This window comes from Citrus clementina, unplaced genomic scaffold, assembly GCF_000493195.1.
Source record: "Citrus clementina cultivar Clemenules unplaced genomic scaffold, Citrus_clementina_v1.0 scaffold_3, whole genome shotgun sequence".
Taxonomy (NCBI): Eukaryota; Viridiplantae; Streptophyta; class Magnoliopsida; order Sapindales; family Rutaceae; genus Citrus; species Citrus x clementina.
In genome coordinates, this window is record NW_006262339.1 from 7798305 (window position 1) to 7814876 (window position 16572).

The window sequence follows — 16572 nt, forward strand, 5'->3', positions numbered from 1 at the left end:
TTCTTAAGCAAGCCATCATGGCGTGGCGAGCCCTTCAATTCAATGAATTTCTTCATGAATCATCTAAAATCTTTCTATCTCCCGTATTATCCCAAAAACAGTGCCCTGTTTTCCAAACTTTTGGCCTCCCTGCCCCCTCCATGCACCATCATCACTACTAAAATCTAACTCAAAAGTCTGAAATTTGATATGATATTTATTCTTCAAGATCATCACTTAATCTTGTATCCCCAATAATGCTCCTGCTGATTCTACCATGTAACATTGGGACAAATAATCCATTGTAGTCGACAAGTGAGCAACTTGTTTGGATATAGCGTTCATAGATTTTATATCACCATAAAAATCTATGTAATAAAATCTTTCTTGATAAAGAAAACCATCTAAAACTCTAGCATAACCGATTAGGGGTACTGCAGTCCAAACCTGCCAAGCATAATTGATAACCAATTTATAAGAAATTTATTGATATCCTCAAAGGGATGCTCCGACCACATGCTTAGTTGATATTTTATATACACTACAACAAAACTGGGATATATTAGCATGCAAAAAGTGCTACTAAAAGTAAATTGTAGTATTTGACAAAGTGCTATGTTAGCCCACGTTACTAAAAGTATTCCTTTTTAGTAGTAATTATAGAATGCTATAATTGTAGCATATAATAAAAACTGCATATTTAGTTTTAGTTGCAGTAGATAATTGCTACCAGTACACACTATGTAGCACTTAAGAAATGCTATCAAATCGTCTTTTATAGCATAATAACAATGCTGCAAATATGTTATTTGTAGCACTTTAATCATGCTACACATTTTAATCTAGTAGCACTTCAAAAGTGCAATCACATTCTCTCTCGTGGCATAACAAAAATGCTACTGATTTCATGATATTAGCAATTTTAAAATGCTACAAATTACACGAGCTGTAGCATTTGCGAAATGCTACCGTAGCATTTGCGAAATGCTACCTAGCCTAACAAAAATGCTACAATATTAAATGATTTGAAGCATTCTTAGAATATTACAAAATAGGGATATGAAGCATTTAATTATTATAGATTGGTTGTTGTCATAATTATTAAATAAACTCTATCAATTTGTATTCATTAATTTTTATAATAATATGAAATCTTTCTCAAACTATACTCCAAATGAACAAAATATGCCATACATCTAAAATATTGTATCAAAACAATAATGTATGAAGATGAACATCATAATTTAAAGATAGACATCAAGTACAAATATAGGGTATGTTTAACTTTAAACATAATGTGCCATATATCAAAAAGACAATAATTAAACAAAAAGAATATTATTTCATCTTCAATTTGCATTGGAAACTCCTTTACAAGTAGTATTTATCCACATGACCTGCATTATAAATTAAAAAAAAGTGCAAAAAATCACCTGCACCGAGCAAATATAGTGATAAACGTTTGTAAGTATGCACTAGAAAAATTTAATTTACTATCATAATTATTTTTACTAAAGAGATTTCAACATACTATTTAAAGAACTATAAAATTTTGGTGGCAAAACTTTTATTTTAACTTATAGTTTTACACCAATTCTAGTTTTGAGGAGTGAAGTCAAATATACAACTAACTTATCCTCAAGCTCCATCTTGGCACATACACTAAAAAAAGATAAAGAAATGCTCAAGAAAAAATATAAAAGTTAATGGACATGAGATTACCCTAAATATGCAAATGATACAAATTTTAATTTGTAGAGTCTATAACAACCCGATCTGCAGGCCCACATGACTGTACTACCAATAGCTTCTTCAATTTATGTCATATAAGGTGTAGTCCTCCATAGATACTTCTCATGTTCTTTTGCTACATCTACCCAAATTCTCATGGCCTTTGGTCCGATAGAGAAATGATGAGCAAGTGCTTTTGGATCACTTGAAGACTAACGCCCTTCAGCTGCTACAAACCGCAGAGCCCTCGTAATCAAGCAACTTGCATTTAGTGATGTTAGTCTTTGTATTCACACTCTAGCACAATGAAATAATAATAAATTTATAATTTTAATCAATATAATTTATTTTAATTTATAGATAAATATGCTGACTTTCAAATTCTTACCACAGGAACATGTGCATTCAATTCATCATCACATTCTTGACTCGTTTGATTTTGATTCTATATAATAAAAATTTCATAATTTTTATTAAACAAATACAAAAAAATGCCCTATAAAAATAAATATAAACTATGGGTTGTGTAGTGAAATTTTATACGTACCTTTTTTTTTTTTTTTTGCATCTCTTCAAAGAACTTCCTATATTGTGCTAATTCTTTCTTCATTTCATCTTGATCCTTTAGTATTTGAGCTATAACCATATCCTTCTGTGATATAAGGGTTAATTGTGCAAAAATAACTCATTTCTATTACTTTTGACACAACATCATCTTTCAAATCACTTGAAGTAAGGTTTGAAGGATCTTTTTCAAACCTCAACTCTAGATACAGGTTTTCCATTGGTTTTCCTCTGAGAAAAAAAAAGTTCATAGTAAAGTAATGCTCAAGCTTTTGAAAACTTCAAAAAATATTTGATATTACCATATCATGAGTTGTCCTAGCAATTCCCTTACGACCTAAGGTGTGCGGAATCTGTTCTTTCCTTATTTTTTTGAACTTGTCACTTTTAAATTATATTTAAAAAGTAATTCTATACAGTTAATTAAATAAATTGATGACACAAATTAACACACAACTAATGTAAAAGCTCATACCTTAAATTCATCACTAGTTTTTTCTTTAACAAAGTCATTCTATTCATGAATTGGCTTGATATTGTTAGGTTTGAGCTGCATCCTTTCTTCTACATTTTTTGTCTCTAATATTTTTTGCAAAACTCTTGATTTTGAAGTCCTCCAAAGTCCTCCTATCTCTTTAAGTATGTAAGCTTTTTGCCATTCATTATCCAACTTGTACCTCAGCTACAGTATAAAAATGCATAGTTAATCAAATAAATACTATAGAGAAAATAAGTTTCATAATTTGAATGGAAATCATGATATTAAAACTAACCTGAACACAATTCCATAGAATATTTTTTATTTTCAAAGGAACCTTTCTCCAATTTGAAATTGTATATGGTATAATCTCTCGAACTAAAATTCCTAAAAATGAAGATAATGTAACAGATCATTCTTCTATTAGTTGACATTTTTCATTAAATTTGACTTCATTTCTGTCATCACCATCCATGGCAATGTTCTTCATTTTAATAGGACCTCTCTTTCTTTTTGATACTTTTGACTTCTCCAAATGAACACTTGTTAAATCCATAGGATCTTCTACTTGGATATTAGATGATGCTTGCAAACATCCATTTCTTGTAGCTAATTCAGGATGTAATTCTTTCTTACTTGAACTCATGTTAATTAATCTACTGCCAAAGCAATCTGAAAATGATTTTCTTGTTTAGATGTACCCACTCTTTATTCACCATCTTAATACCACTGGATAATTTCTTTCTTGGTACACATACTAGTTCTTTTATGTACCATCCTCATAAAATGATTTTCAAGAGCAACATCATGATTCTTTATATAAGTAAATAGAATGACCAAAATAAAAAATTACTAAAACTAAATTAAAAGAAAAAGTAACTCAATGATATATTCTGGGCAACTACTATAACTAAAAAATAACTCAGAAAAAAATTTCAGAATTTAAAAATAAAAAATAAAAACTAAAATTAAATTAAAAGAAAAAATAACTCAATGATATATTCTGGGCAACTACTATAACTAAAAAAACTCAGCAAAAAATTTAGAATTTTAAAAAGATTGCAAACAAAAAGCAAATTAGCAAATAATAATAATAATTTGGCAAGAACATGCCGAAACACTAACCTTTGGCAAGGTTACAAAACTAGTTCAGCATGCAATTGGCCAAAAGTTGCAGGAATAAGAGCTTTGTCTTCTTCAATTGGGAGGCGTCATTTTATCATATCAAATCCTAGGAAAAAAATGGTCGGACAATTAATTTTTTACAAAACCCAGATTCAAAATTCAATACAAAAGCTAAATTAATGATATCAATTATTTAAAGAGAGAAATTGGAAAAACAATTATAACAAAACTTTAAAAATCCAAAAGGAAAACTTGTGAATTACTTTCATGAAACCATTTTCGGGAACAAAATCCATCAATTACTTATGTCAAGCTCAAGTGATTTGGTGATTCAGTTGCTCAACAAATTAATGGATCATTAGATGATATGATTTCTAAGGAAATTTTGAGGGATTAGGATTTTAGGCCTTTAGTTGCTTTGGTTTGTGGGAAGTGACGACTTGAGGAAGGAAGAAAAAAAAGGCTTTGACTTTTGGGTGGGTGCCTAGGTGGTAACATGGAAGTTAGGAGAGAGGCAAAATGATGTTAGAATTAAGTTTTAGAATTTCAATTTTTTTTTCATTTGGCGGTAGTCTTGGATTCCCGCTATATTTTTCGCTTTTTTTGTAGCATTTCTTATGTGCTGCAAAATTAATGTTTATATTGTAGCTTTTATAAAATGCTATATTATTAAATGTTATACGTAGCTCTTCTAAAATGCTACTATATGATTTTTTTTTAAGTGTAACATAAATTTGTAACATTTGTAAAGTGCTACATTTTAAAAAATTTATGGTAGCATTTGTTATATGTTACAAATTAAATGTTATATCTATCAAAAAATAAAATGTAACTATTGAGTAGTTAATAGTAGCTTTTATGGACAAAATGCTACAATAGAATGACATTTGGTAGCATTAAAAAAAAAGTACTACAATCTAATGCTACTAAAGGTGATATTTGTTGTAGTGATAAACAAAATAAAATTAACAATGTTAAACACATTGAAAGACATAATTAATGGTTCATTGTTTAGGCGAGTCCAATTAGTCATTTTCTAGCCAATTTTGTTCAAACTTCGTGTTTGTCCTTTACTGCCATTAGAGAACTTCTTGTAAGTGATAATTGTTTGTCCCCCTAAGCTACATTTAGAGGCAACTGTTTTGGAGCTAATAAGTGATAAGCATGAATGAAAAGAAGAGATGATTCAGCAGCTTTTTTTGAGAGATGATGCCGAACAAATTACAAAAATCCCTCTCCCAAAGCAACCAAAGCCAGATCAGGTGTTGCGGTTATGACAAAAAGGAAGAATACTCGGTGAAGAGTGGATACTAATTGGCTTTAAAGATGAAGTTCTCAGACAAGCCAAGCTATTTAGATGAGAAGCAAAACTAATGGATTCTATCTGGTATCTTTAAATTCTAGAAAAAGTCAAGATTTTCATGTGGAGGGCAGCTAACAATTTGTTGCCAACAACAGAGAATCTATGGAAGAGGAAAGTTGTGCAATCCCCCTAGTGCTAGAGATGTAACAGGATAGAGGAGACTATCTTGCATACTCTTTTTTAATGTAAAGCCTCTAAAAGAATATGGCAGCTGACATGCTTCGAAGAGGAAATCAAGCTTAGCAAGATCAAAGATGTTTTTAGCCTATTTCAAGCTATGACGGGAAAAAGGAACAAGGTTGAAATAGAACTAATGGTTCCATTGTGCTGGAGCATTTGGCATTCAAGGAATCTCCTCATTTTCAAAAACAAAAGAGAAGATTCCCAATCATCAATTGTTGTAGCAGAAGCGATTGTGTAGGCCTATAGAAGGATCCAAATGCCGCAAATGCAAGAAATTTCAAAACAAAGTAATGCTGTCCAGAACTATTGGAAACCTCCACCAACAAGCTGGTTTAAGGTTAATGTAGATGCAGCATTGAAGATTGATCAGAAAAGAATTGGATTGAGCATTGTAATCAGGAACTCAGAGGGCAAGTTCGTAGCACCATTTATGAAGACCACAAAGATTCTTAGATAAAGTGGACTATGCAGAAGCTGAAGCAACTAAATTTAGATTAGAAATAGCAGAGCAGGTAGGATGCATTCCTATGATTATATAATCTGATTCGCAAGAAGTTGTAAATTTAGTCTCTTTAAAAAAAGGCACAAGATCTGAATTTTTTTGGGTTGTAGCTGAAGTCCAGAAGCGGGTAAGAAGATTGAAGCAAGTGAAAGTGCAATATACGTCAAGAACATATAATAGTGTGGCTCACTCGTTTGCAAAGCTAGCATTAGAGCTCAATGATTTTGTTATTTGGATGGACAATATACCAACCCAATTTTTGTATTTATTCATAGAGTTGAATGAATGAAAATACTACTCTCTCTATAAAAAAAAAAAACTTTAAGGGTTAATCACACATGGGTGACACATGTTTTGACAAATTTTAAAATAGTGATCTATGTTTTAAAAGTACTCGATCAAGTGACAATCTATTAGGGATGGCAAAAATCCCCATGGGGATGGGTACCCTCGGGGATTTTCCCCATTCGGAGAGGGTACGGGGATAATTTTATACCCAATTTTTTTTTCGGGGAGGGGACGGGGAAAATTTTTTACCCAACTTTTTATTCGGGGAGGGGACGGGGATGAGGTGGAATCCCCATCCCCTACCCATTTCCCCATTTTAATTTTTAATTTTATTTTTATTTTTAAAATTACTAATAAATAAATAACAAAATTATAAATATTGTTAAAAATAATAAATATCAAAATAGTTGTATGTTGGGAAAGTGGTCACCCTTTGTCGGGAATTAGTTGAAGAGTATTAATTGAAGTTTTCACCAACTGTTTATTGCTTTGATTATACTGGTAGTAGTTCTTCTACTAGATCTACAGGGGATTCTTATAAGAAAGCAACCAAATGGATGATAGGTTTTGATGATTATGTAAACAATGGAGATTGTGCAGTTGTTGCAGATGAATTAGATTCATATTTGGATGAGAAAGTTATATCTCGAATGGAAGATTTTAATATTTTGAGTTGGTAGAAGACAAATGCTAATAGGTATCCTACATTAGCTCGAATTGCTAGAGATATTTTGGCAATTCCAATTACAATAGTTGCTTCTGAATCAGCTTTTAACACTAGTGGTAAAGTTGTGAGCTCATACCATAACAAACTTCATCCAAGCACATTGGAGGCCTTAATGTGCTGTCAAAGTTGGTTACGAGCTTACAATAGCGGTATGAGTTTATTTTAATATGATTAATTTAAAATCGAAAATAAAAAAATGTATTAGACTATTAATTATTCGGGGACCGGGGACCCTCGGGGATCCCCTGTTATTATTCGGGGAGGGGATGATGATTCTCTCAAGCAATTTTGACGGGGACGGGGAGGGGACGGGGATATATGCAAAACATCGGGGATGGGTATGGGGAGATTGGTCCCCTCCCCTCCCCTCCCCATTGCCATCCCTACAATCTATTACCATTAATTCTAATGGACCAAGGGTAAAATTAAAAAAAAAAATAGATTTTTATTTATTTATTTACTTTTTGAAATTAATTACACCTAGCTGACATATGTTTTGATAAATTTTAAAATATTGGCACACATTTTAAAAAATACTCAAGCAGGTTACAATCCATTAACTTTTATCATTAGTTCTAACGGACTAAGAGTCAAATTAAAAAAAAAAAAGAGATTTATTTTGTTCATTTAATATTTTTTATTTTCCTCTCTCTCCTTTTTCCTTCGCCTTCTCTAGTTCTTTTTCTCCTTCTTTCTTCATCTTCTTCAATTCGTAGTCCTTTTTTTTTTTTTTCTCTTTTTCTTCTTATTTCTTCGTCCTTTCTCCACCACCTTTATCTCCTCTTTCTCCATCTTCTTCAGTTTGTTTTCTCCCCCCCCCCCCTCCCCCTTTTTTTCTCTTCTTTCTTCATCTTTTCTAGGCTTCATCTTCTCCATGGCTAGAGCTAGCAAAATGGGTCATCAGGTCGTGTTCATGTCGTGTCAATTTTGTGTTGTGTTAAATTTAGGTCGACCCAAATCCGACTCATTTAATAATCATGTCAAAATATTATGACCCAAATCCGACACGGAAAAATAATCGGGTTACCTAATAACCAGCTTAATATCTATATATTAAACAAAAGTTTATCAAATATTCATACACTGTCATACATAAGTATGTACACACATAATTTATCGATATTATAAAATATACATATATAACAAAATATTATACATTTACACTACTAAGGTTTTAGTTATATATATGTAAATAATATTATATATCAATATTATAAAATATACACGTCTACTAATATTTTACACATTTGCACTATTGAAGTTCTAAATGTATTTAAAATTTTATAAATAAAACATTGTATTTATATTTATCATTTCAAAGAATAAAAATAAAAGAGAAAATCATCTCTAATTTTTGAGTTTTGACCACAAGAACCTGCAAATTATTTTAAAATAAAAAATATAATTAGGTCATTGATCGGATAAATGGGTCAAGACTTTTAACCCGAACCCGACACGGGAAAAAATCGTGTCGACCCAGACCCGACCCATTTAATAATCATGTTAAATTCGACGACCTATATCCATTTATTCGTATCGTGTTCGTGTCGGATAGTCGAGTCGTGTCAAATTTTGCCAGTTTCATCGATGGCCATAGTACGATAGCAGGTGCGAGTTTATGGAGCCAATGCAACAATTTAATCCAACAAGATTTTTTTTTTACAAAAGTTAATTTGATTTAACCAAAAAAATCCTTATTAATTAGACTTACATTTAATTATAGGTGCGCACACACGCATTAAAAAGTTAAAAATAAGTGAGTAGGGGCAAAAAATTTTATTTTATAATTAATTGATTACTTCCCTTAGAGTTAAAGGTAAAAGTTAATGGGTTGCTATATGATAGAGTATTTTTACAACACGTGCCACCTTTTTAAAATATGTCAAAATAAGTGTCACATGATGATAGTTAACCCTATCTTTAAACTTATATAAGTAATAATTAATTCAATTCAATCATATAAAGCCATCTCATATTAACTATAAAAAAATGAAATCAATTAAAAGAAATTATACCTTTGTTTATAGAGATGAAATCCAAAATTTAACAACATTTTCCACTTGAAAAGATTTTTTTTAATGAAAATCTTTCATAATGATCGGCATGATATTTGCTTTTTTTTTTATATGGCTCTATGTCACATCCAATCCAAGAAACATGTAATCACTTATTGATTTGTCAATTAATTTTGTGAACATTTTAGAACTAGACAAATTGAGAAACAACGTTTTTTTTGGAAAAATTATGTATAATTGAGTATGAAATGTCAGCAACCTTTATAAATTTGAGGTATATAAACATAACGAAGTGTACATCAATACGGTATAGTATATTAATATACTCTAGTATTCAAATATGACGTAGTGGACATCATATTTCACTTCGCAATTGATTCATTATATTGGTAAGAAGATATATAATTTTGCTATGTGCAGGGCTTATTATTATTCTGCTTATTGGCAGTTCGAAACTTTTATTTTACTCTATAATCTTTTTTTTTTTTTTTTCTATGTGCAGGACTTCGTAGATAACTCTACCAATGAAAGTATAGCTATTATAGATTTTTTTTTTTTTTTAAAAAAGAGATGAAACTACAGCTTTCATTCATAGAGTTTCAAAGAATAAGTACATATATTGAGCTGGATTGTTATCCAGCCATGAAACAAAATTAACTTGCTCTAAAATTGTTTTTGCTAATGAGCGAGCAACTTCATTTCTTGAGGTATAGTGAATTTTGATACGTTGCAGCCTCTTCAAATTAGCTTGAATCTCAAAAACCATCCAAAAAATCCTAGTCTATGCACCTTTTTTGCTTAAGACTAGAGCTACTACCTGCTGTGAGCCTGTTTCAATAATTAGAGGTACATAGCCTGCAATTTCTATGTTCATGATTCATATGTTTAAGTAAAATTTATATTATATTATATATATTTTAATAATTTGTTTTCTTTCAGTAGTTTAATGATAAAATTTACCAAACGTCTATAATTGTTTTGAAAACTCACAATATTTCTAAAAATAAAATTTACCAAACACTTAATTGATTCTTTTCACAGCAGATTATTCTACAGTATAGTTAACAATTATGTTTTTAAAAGATACAATATTCTCAAACTGGCCCTTAAGAGAATTCGTTATACTTTTTGTTTGTCAAGATTGGAAATGTTGCTGTATTTCACAACTAATTATGATAGAAAAAAAAAACGCATATAAAAGCAAGCAAATTTCAAATTGGAGGCGAGAATGACATAAACTTGCAACTAATCCAACATGATAAGCTTTATGATAGAACATTACAGTTTTCCAACAAAATAAAGCAAAAGGGTAACAACTTCAAATTACTTTCAAGCAACTGTTTCATATACAGACCTGCCCATGACAGGCAATCCAAAATATCTATCATTTACATGGAGATTCAAATGTGCTTGGTTTATCTGAAGAAGGCTCATATATACTGCTACTATCTGTCCCCAGCAGAAAAGCTAACCAGAATTTACATTGGTTGAGACCTCATTTATCGACACCCTCATCGAGGCCTTTGGAACTTATCATCACGTTGGAATCAATCTGCTTGTCAAATTTCTTCCTCCTCCTTGCCTCAAACTCTTCAAATCCTTCCATCTAAAATTGGTAACGTTGCGAAGTTTACTTTTAGTAAAATTGTACAGGACATGGCGATTTTGCTGGTAACTTGAAAAGCGAAGCAGCAACTTACCTGCTGAAATTGATCCATTGAAATAGGATTGTTGTGCAGCGAAATATTCTGCAGAGCTTTGCAGTCCTTCAATAGATTAGCAGGTATCTGTAAGACAAGAGAGAGAGAATCGATCAGATGATTTCACAAATATTACATCTCGACATATATTTATATAACTAAGTAGAATGACGCGATCTAAATTATGGAAAGATATTGCTTTAACTATCATGCAAATGTGAAGTTATTAAAAAGGAAAAGAATGGGCATTCCCAGATACTAGCTGCTAGGAAACTGATCAGCTATAGAAAGACTTAAACATGAAAATGACAGTTAATTGCTTCTACTGTCACATATGTAATCAAAAAGCTCACAATGTCATTACTGTAAAGCAACTACCTGGCCGACGTTATTATTGTTTAAGCAAAGCGATTTCAAATGAATGAGATTACAAATAGATGCAGGAAGTTCCCCGATAAGATTATCTGCAAATTCCAAAAATGTCAGGCAGCTAAGTGAACTAGACATTAATATTATATTAATAATGCCACCCCAGCATCAGCACCACACCAAACACAAAGCAGAAGGAAAGTATCATGAAGGGCACAGAATAAACTAAGAGGTCAACAAGGCTGGGTGCGTCCAAACTTGTAATTAATGTGAAAAGAAGAATATGAAAAGAAGAATAACTCTGTAAACATACAGCATTCATCAATCAATGCCCGGTAAAATGTTTAAGTTTTATTAAGATGCTACCAAACGACAGTAGATCAACCCAAAACCATCAAGTGTGAAAGTTAGAAAAGGATTAATCCAACACTAGTCAAAATTACTTGAATGGACACAACTGAAGAATAACTTATCATGATCATTGGCAGCGCTTTTGACAATAAACCCTTGCCACTTTTTCATGATAAATAAAGATTCATGCATGAGCTTAGAACCTCAAAATTCGCTAGTAATTCCAAGTCAATTAATCATTTTTGCTTGTGGCAAGCACCAACCCTGGGCCTTATTGAATTTTCATCACTGAGTATATTCTATGGAATATTATTGGTTATTAATTTGTTATTGTGCTAATATCATCAGTGGCAACTGGTTAGGCACCAACAATTTATTGACAATGGACAAACGAAAATAATGAAGTAGCATATTTTAGTTAAAAAAAAAAATTAAGTACAATGATCTCATAAAACCACTACATCAAACAGTGAGTAAAAATTTTGCCCACGCAAAATTACAAAAGTTGGACATTTAACATCTTTCTAACATTGAAACCTACATATTACCTGATCCTAAACTATATGTAACAGTTAGAATTTGCACAGTGGGCAGCAACTAAAAGAATTAAGATAAGTGATTCACTTACCATTTGCTTGTAATTCCTCCAAAGAGTAGCAACTACCAATTGATTCTGGAAGAGACTTTAACTTATTGTTTGACACATTTAAAAGAACCAACTGCATAACCAGATAATCCAAATTAGGACCTGGAACTTAAGGAGATATGCTAAATCAATCATGTCCCAAACAGAAGTACAAGTAGATAAAAATTTGCTTATTTTGTTTTGGAGCAAAAAAAACGAGTAGATAAAAGTTTGCATCCAGAAGAAAGAACCAGTTAATATCTAGTTAGCTCAATGAGTCTAATTGATAAGCACATTTGACCCCAACTTCTTATACCAAACAAAAAGTCCATCTAACCAACAGAGAAAGGAATAAATATGCTAGAAGGGATTTTCAATACCAAAGCACTCTGTCATTGACTTCACACAAATAATAGAAAAAATCTAATTCGAGTCCATCTTGCAAGATCGGATAATAAAAGACTTTCAGGAATGCACCCCAATAGACATTATTAAGCTTAACTTCCCAGCTAAAAGATCTGCTTCCCAGCTAAAAGATCCCTTTTCAAAAATGAAATTTTATCTTCAATGCTCTTAGGACTGTCATTGACTTATAATCACACAAATTATAGAAAAAATCTAATTCAAGTCCATCTTGCGAGATCGGACAATAAAAGACTTTCAAGAATGCACGCCAATAGACATTATTAAGCTTAACTTCCCAGCTAAAAGATCCCTTTTCAAGAATGAAATTTTATATAAAATGCTCTTAGGAAGGTCAAATGGGCATCAGATCTTCTAAAATCACCACATCCTTTCCTTTCTCAAGGTCATGGCAAGAGATAATGCCACTGAGGTGAGTTTCCTCTCTACAAGGAATTGCTTACTCATGCTAGTATTTAAGGAAGTTTAGCCTGTATGAAGCAACTCCAATAACTTAAAAAATATATCTAGGTAACTAAGTTCCAAAATTTAATCTAACTCACACATGCAATTGTAAAAGATCTGCACACAATTTGCTTCACTAAAAATGCAACTTACATTGCGCAAGCTCCCAATAGTTTCAGGCAAGCACGTCAGCATGTTTCCTAAAATGGATAACCGCTCAAGCCTTACCAGCTGCCCCACTAGACAGAAAAATCAAAATTCAGTTAAATGAGCTAAACAGTGTACTTGAAAAGATATCCACCTATGGATTCTTAAAAAGTAACAAAAAAAACAAGAAGAATGAAAACGACCAACGACCCTATTTGCAGATGAAGGCATGAAGGTAATTCAACAAACCAAAAAGGCATTGAAACTCCAGAAATATAAGATCTCTTACTCATTTAGAGAAGAATATTTACATTCATCAGGCAAGGACGTAATTCGGTTCCCATCAAGCGTCATCACTTTTAGAGATTGAAGTTTTCCCAGATTTATTGGCAGTCGCTCAATATTATTATCATCTAACACCTTAAAAACAGGGGAAAAAAATGGATACTTTAGCCGGGTTCCCCCTAACATGAATTAAAAAACCACTATTCAATGAATACATTACTAAAATTAACACTAATATGTATATGCAGATTACAATGTCGTAACTCATATGTCAAAAGGGCTATATAATAGATAAGCTTCTCTTGATCTCCAAAAGCAATGGTTCTACTAGAAGAACCGCAAATAACATAAAATCGATTTTGAAGATAAACCTAAATCTGTTGTCCATCCAAAGTCAAAGCGAATAAAATATGCATGCGTGTGTGTATATATATATATATTTGACTTGGTTAAAACGGAGTACTAATTCCATTACAATCAGCGTTTGGCGGCAATGTTAGCATTTCATCCCTGTTCAACAAACAGAAAAAGGAAATACGAAGCTTTGAAACTTCTTAAATATGGTTAAATAACTTCCTTAGCAGTTCTTTTAAATTATGTCTCCGGAAAGGAGCCATTAAATGTACACTGATGTGAAATGCTAAGCTCACCAGGCGCTGTATGTTGATTAATTTACTGATCTCCATGGGAATGTCAACTGCCCAGACAAGGGAAAATGGGATCAGATAAACTCCAAGATAGAAGCTGAGGATAGCAGAGGTTTTCAGAAAATTTTAAGAAACAAATATTGTAGTATTGGTTACTCACTACTGATTGAGAAAAATAATAAGACAGCATTACCTATTTTGTTGTGTGTCAAGTCAAGTGTTCGCACAGATTTGTCCAGATTAAGAACATCGTCTGGAAAGGTCTATTCAAGGAAATGTATAAAGTAAGAATATAATACAAACAAAAAATATATGCAAGCATCCAAAAGATAACGCAGAGAAACTGCTGTATGTTTTGGCAAGTATACCGCATCATACCAACACCATCAGTATTCTTTACCACATTGGCACTTGCTAATTTCTGATGTTAGAACACTTTCACTATATATATATATGAGTTACATACTGGGTTTGGTTTTTTACGCTTCATATTTGTCTTTACATAAAAGATTTTAGACTAAAACTAAACTAAAAGGTTAAACCCCGTTTCAGCCCACCAATCACCTCTTAAGTCAAAGCACAAAGACAGCCATAGGTTTAATATGATAACAAATAAACCTATCATTCCGTTTACAGACAAGTAGATAGCACTATTTATTTTCACCAGGTTCTCGCCCAAAAGTGAAGCTCGGAAAAGAAAATGTATATCTGAGTTCTTTCTCCTGAACTTCGCAGCAATATCTAGTAACAACTGACACACGCTATAACATCTGTTGACCGATGTCAAACAGCCCCATCAGAACAAATCAAACCAACCTAGATGAAGACACATCTATAACCGCAAACAAATGTTTCAGTTCCACGTCACGTATAACGTAGTACAAATCCAAAAGCTCACTGATTAGCAATAAAACAAACTACCTTCTGTGCGGGTAAGGGCAGATGTGGCCAAGTGGATCAAGGTAGTGGATTGTGAATCCACCACGCGCGGGTTCAATCCCCATCATTCGCCCATCTATCAATGAATGGACCATCTGTTACGGCCTGGAAATGCATATCAGATTCTAAATGGCAAGTGGCACCTCACATCCCATGTCTTAATTTGCCATATTACATAGCATGATTGTTGCTTACTCCAAACAGTAAAGTACACGTGGGCAACCAACTGATCCCCTTACTCCAATCTAATAATTACAAAACCCCACGAAGTGAAACCAGAAAAACTCATTGGTTTAGTAAACTCAAGACACTTAAATCACATGCACAGACTGTCAATTCAAACCCCTCGCAACAACCATCATAACCCAGCAACCAAAACACACGTGTACACATAACAGAAACAAACATAGATACTTGATCGGATTACAAAAAACAGATTAAGAGCAATTGATAAAGTAATATAAAAAATAGAACAAACGAACGCAGCTTGCCTTCAATTTGGCGTCACGTAAGGCGACAATGCCCGTTGATCGCCATCGAGACATTTGGTTGGCTTTCAACTCGGCGCTTTTGCTCGCACAACACCCCATGTTAACAATAAATCAGCTGATTAAGCGATGACGATGACGATGAACAACAATTCGATGATCAACGGACAAGAATAGCTGAAAGTGAATACAGTAGAGAAGCAAGCAATTCTGATTAAGGAATTTTAATGAAATGGGACATCGTCATTCTCGCTGTTGATGTTGTTGCAGAGGTTTTGGTGAATGGTGGGGTCAATCTATTTGTCTTCGTCGTTTCGTTTGGAATTGGATGACACAACGGAAAACCGCGTTGTTGTCATCTCGTACGTATGTAACGTTTTTAATTAATTATTTATCGTTTAATTAAAAAATTAATTATTATTATTTAGGAAACCTTAGATGCAACTGTGGTATCGTGTTACAGTTGCATCGAGCTATTGAATGTCAGTAGACTCTACTAATCTAACTGCATTCAACGGCTAGATGCAACTGTGGCACGGTGCCACAGTTGCACCGTAGCCTGATCTTATTGTTTATATCCCCATCTTTCTTTTTAAAAATTCTACCGTCGATATCTTTTAAGTAAATTAATCAACCAATATGCGTACGATGTATGTAATTAAATATAATATAATGCTGCTTACATAATAATTTTTAAAAATAAATTCTACCATATTTTTTAATGATACCAAATTAAATAATATTTTCACCCCTTTTTTTGGTTAATTCTTCCTTTTACATTAATATTATTATTTTTTTCAATTTAAGCCATAATTTTCTTTTTTGTGAAGAAAAGAGCACAAATTTTTTCTCTGGATGACATGTGGTTTATATTTTTAAAATGTAAATGACAACTCGTACTATTTTAGAGTAATGGTTTTTATAAATCTATCAGAAATATGACATCTCTCATAATTTATGGAGCTTATATGACATGTCATTTACTGTTTTAGTACACGGATGGCTCAGTATATTCACTTTCGCTAAACAGTGGCAATAATATTACTTATTAATAAAAAGTTAAGGCCTTATTTGTATTGAATTTTCTAAGATTTCGAAAAAAATTATAAGTATAAAATAAAAATTAATAGTATATAATATATATTATTTTTAAATAATAATTTTTATAAAAATATTTTAATTTTTAATTATATAAGTGG

The 16572-nt window shown here is 32.1% G+C and overlaps 1 protein-coding gene and 1 long non-coding RNA gene across 2 annotated transcripts; both read right to left on the bottom strand.

The window, feature by feature from the left end:
* Positions 1-2755: 2755 nt before the first annotated feature.
* Positions 2756-4341, bottom strand: LOC112100295. The gene is made up of 3 exons (XR_002906624.1): positions 4141-4341; positions 3878-3983; positions 2756-2956 (listed from the first exon to the last, which is right to left on the bottom strand). It is a non-coding gene; the product is annotated as an uncharacterized LOC112100295 (long non-coding RNA).
* A 5841-nt stretch (positions 4342-10182) lies between these two features.
* On the bottom strand, positions 10183-15706 carry LOC18049559 (plant intracellular Ras-group-related LRR protein 7). The gene is made up of 9 exons (XM_006440641.2): positions 15377-15706; positions 14140-14209; positions 13950-13996; positions 13326-13434; positions 13021-13106; positions 12004-12094; positions 11034-11119; positions 10656-10742; positions 10183-10561 (listed from the first exon to the last, which is right to left on the bottom strand). The coding sequence occupies exons 1-9, from the start codon at positions 15473-15475 to the stop codon at positions 10451-10453; spliced, it is 786 nt and encodes a 261-aa protein (XP_006440704.1). The 5' UTR covers positions 15476-15706; the 3' UTR covers positions 10183-10450.
* Between the last annotated feature and the right edge of the window lie 866 nt (positions 15707-16572).